Below are 3623 nucleotides of genomic sequence, written 5' to 3' on the forward strand. Positions count from 1 at the left end.
AAAGATCAATAGAGAGTGGCAATTTTGCAGCGAGGGAGGTATCTCTCCGTACAAGTTGTTCTCATGCAGATGCAGTGAGGTGAGATTAGGTAACAACCCCATTGATGGGGGTATCTTGCCTGTCAGGTTATTGCTTCCCAGGTTAATATGAACCAAAGATTTCCAATTCTGCCAGCAATTTGTTAGCCCTCCAGAGAGATGATTATCAGATATGTCCAAGTATACCAAATTGCTTTTCCCATTTAGCAGCATCTTATGATCACACAAGAGAGGAGAAATGGATCCTGATAATGAGTTACTCCGCATAACCACAACGACCACATTTGATGATAATCGAGGCAAACTACCTTTCAAATCATTTGATAACAGAGTTATGTATGTAGAGTTCAACAACACTTTTGACAGGTCCCCATCTATTGAATTCCTTTCTAAATCGAGGAAGGTCATTCTTGATACAAAATTCCAAAACTCACCTTTAGCCTCAAATGATGAGTCCACAATAGTTAGAGACTGAATAGATCTCTGGGTATATAACCACACAGGGAGTTTAGAACCCGCAAATCCAAAAATTAATTGTTGAAGTTGAAAAGGTGGAATCCAGTGGGAATCAAAATCAAAGATTATTGGTGGTGAGATAGACAAATACTCTAACTTTGACAGTTTGGCAAAATTTCTCTCGGACACGACCCCTGTCAAATGATTTGAGCGAACACCTAAGACAACTAAGGATGATAGGTTTCCCAAATTTATGGGAATAGATCCAGAAAACTTGTTTTTATGAAGATCAAGATATTGTAGATGTTCAAATTGGCCTAACCAATCTGGAATTGGTCCATTGAAATGATTTTTTTCTAGGCCCAAGGATTCCAAGTGTCGCAGATTTAGCAATGCCTTTGGTAGTTGGCCTCTTAAAACACTTGAACCAAGGCAAATTTCAGAGATACCACTAAGATTGAATAACCATTTGGGCAACTCTGAGTCAAATTCATTGCTGTGAAGATTAAGAACTTCAAGTGCAGTAAAATTAGCATACTGAAGAGACGGACTCAAGTTTTTCAATTGACAACTTCTCAAGTACAGCTCCGAAAGTAATGGAAGCATTGTAGTCACTGACTGAAGCCAGTTAGTTTCCTTGTGAAGATTAATGCGACTAAGATCGATCATTTTCAAGGATGAAATGCGGGAAAGCCAATGAAGATTATCAATGGCAAGAGCCTCATTAGATGATAAATCAAGATATTCAAGAACCGAAGAGTTTGCACAGTACTCTACAGATAGGTTATGACAATTTTGACTATCAAATTGGATATTTAAGAAGTCATTATTATGCAAATTCAAGTACTGTAGAGATTGAAACTGCAGCAAAGAAAGGTGGATAGAACCTGTGAGGCAGTGTGATTTATCCACTTTGTCAATGTAAGTTGGAAGAGTTGTAGAACATGGGAGACTGAGTTCAGTGACTCTGCTTGTGATGTTGTCACACTTCACTCCTATCCAATCACAACAGTCTTTTTCAATGGACCATGAAAAGAGCTTGTCTGATGGATCTTTTACTCCTTGTTTGAAGTTCAAGAGACCTTCCTTGTCTTTCTCGTTGCACCGAATCTTAGAGCTGCATATGCATGTTTTCAACATGATCATTGCACAAAGCAACCATGCAAAAATGATTGCATATTGAGACAGAGATGTTTTCATGATCGCGTGAGAAATTATGAACGGGCTAGCTAGGGAGCAACATGAATTGTGACGTGTGGGAGAAGTTTGGGTCTCTTAAATATTGTTCCGAATCTTGTGCATGGAAAAAATAAGGTCGGGAAGGGTCACATTTCCTTAGACACTTGACCCCATCCATGACACTAATTTGCTAAAAGCTTTAAGGAGATCATTAAAAAAAACAAAAAGGTGAGGACTCTTCTGAAAAATAACGACCCTTGTAGAAAAATTGTTCTATAAAACTAAATAAAAAGGCAACTAAACTATACACGCAATATATAAAACCAAACGTAATTTCTTTATATGAAAAAAAAACGAAAAAAGAAAGTGAGCTTCTTTAAAAACTTCTTAGAATTTTAGACAATACTTTTAGTTTTAATTTTAAAGCATCTTCTAATCAATATTTTTTTTGAACCGAATGGGCTCTTAAACACAATTTTTTCTCGCAGTAATCAAAATAATTATTTAGTTTTACATACGGATTATATTACAAATTCTTTAAAAACAATCTGTATTTAAATTAAAAAGTTATTTTGCATTGCCACAAATTATATATGGCACAATTTATCATATTAATGTATAAATTTTTAGTGAAATATTTGAGTTTCATTATTGACAGATAGATTCCGAGCACGGCTTCTTTATTATTCTCCTTCATAACTTTTTTTCTTTCCTCATTTGTTCGCCATTCGAAGAATAATACCCATATATGAATTTAAAAAATTATGAATGTGTTACATAAATTGCGTATATGTTTTGTCTATTAGACTTAGTATTTTCACCCATGCAAGTGAGACATCACATATGACATCAAACGGTAGTAGCTCAGTTAGTAATAAGAAAACTGAATAAGTGAAAAGAAAAAAGTTTCGGTTTGATCCCACATGACACCTTTGGGAGGAATTTCAATATCTTTATTCATGACCTGTCCCACACTGCGGATTAGTTCCATAGCTGGCTCAAAGACTCAAAGCTTAGGGAGATATTAGAAAAAATAACAGATAATTAAGATTAAATTAATTTAAAAAAAAAACATCACATATAATAATAAGATTGAGTTAACGGGAGACGGATGACAAATGAGTTACTTGGAGGATAAAATTTTACAAAATAAAAGAAATATTTAAATTATTTAATAATTTTAGGTTAGAAAATCATCATAATCAATCTTTTTAATTTTTATAATGTGACTGAGGTTTGGACCACTAATTTTAAAAAAATTATTCAAATATCTTGCTAGTAACTCAATTCTAACGATTTTTTTATATCACTAGCTAGTCGATCAAGATCAATTATTTGACGAACCACCACCAATTTTTGCTGGCTCAATTCAAAGTTACTGTGCAATCAAAGAAAAATTGCACAAATTCCTATGCAGTAACAAGGAAGAAAGATGGAACAACGCGGAAACGCGTAATCAACAGTATTTTGTTGGTCTATAATTAAAGATATTCTTTATTATTCCCAAAAAAGAAAAGTATTCTTTATAGGTTTATGCATATCAAATTCAGAGAAAAATAGTGTCTTGTGAATATTTTTTAAGAGTGCGGTGTATTTTTTTAATGGGTTTAAGTTTTAGGGAATTGCTTTTGTTATCTAACATAACTTAAAAGCAAATTTTCTACTCTCACAAAAGGAGGAGAGAGGGGAGAGAATAGGAAAAAGAGAAAAAATTTAAAGTGGGTCCCATATAAATTTGTGTGTGTAGGAAGATGATTTTAGGTTATGTTACATGATAAAAACAATTCCCTAAATTTTATTATCTTGCTGCAAATTAAATTTTTTTGCACCACACACAATCAATGGTGGGGTCTACAGTTGATTAAAAAAGAAAAAAACTATGAGTGATGTGATGTTTTTTGTGTATGCTGCAAAATTCTTTTATTTGCTGTCACGTAACAAAACTTTAA

At 33.6% G+C, this 3623-nt stretch overlaps 1 protein-coding gene across 1 annotated transcript; it reads right to left on the minus strand.

Annotated features, from left to right (window-relative positions):
• Nucleotides 1-52: 52 nt before the first annotated feature.
• LOC133293274 (receptor-like protein EIX2) lies at nt 53-1695 on the minus strand (the record flags this gene model as incomplete). Its single annotated transcript, XM_061491810.1, has 1 exon — nt 53-1695. A coding segment is annotated over exon 1 (1643 nt), but the record flags the coding sequence as incomplete, so codon positions are not given.
• Nucleotides 1696-3623: the final 1928 nt, after the last annotated feature.

This window comes from Gastrolobium bilobum, unplaced genomic scaffold, assembly GCF_033153095.1.
Source record: "Gastrolobium bilobum isolate Gb01-03AN ecotype WA unplaced genomic scaffold, APGP_CSIRO_Gbil_v1 utg659210, whole genome shotgun sequence".
In the NCBI taxonomy this organism is placed as follows: domain Eukaryota; kingdom Viridiplantae; phylum Streptophyta; class Magnoliopsida; order Fabales; family Fabaceae; genus Gastrolobium; species Gastrolobium bilobum.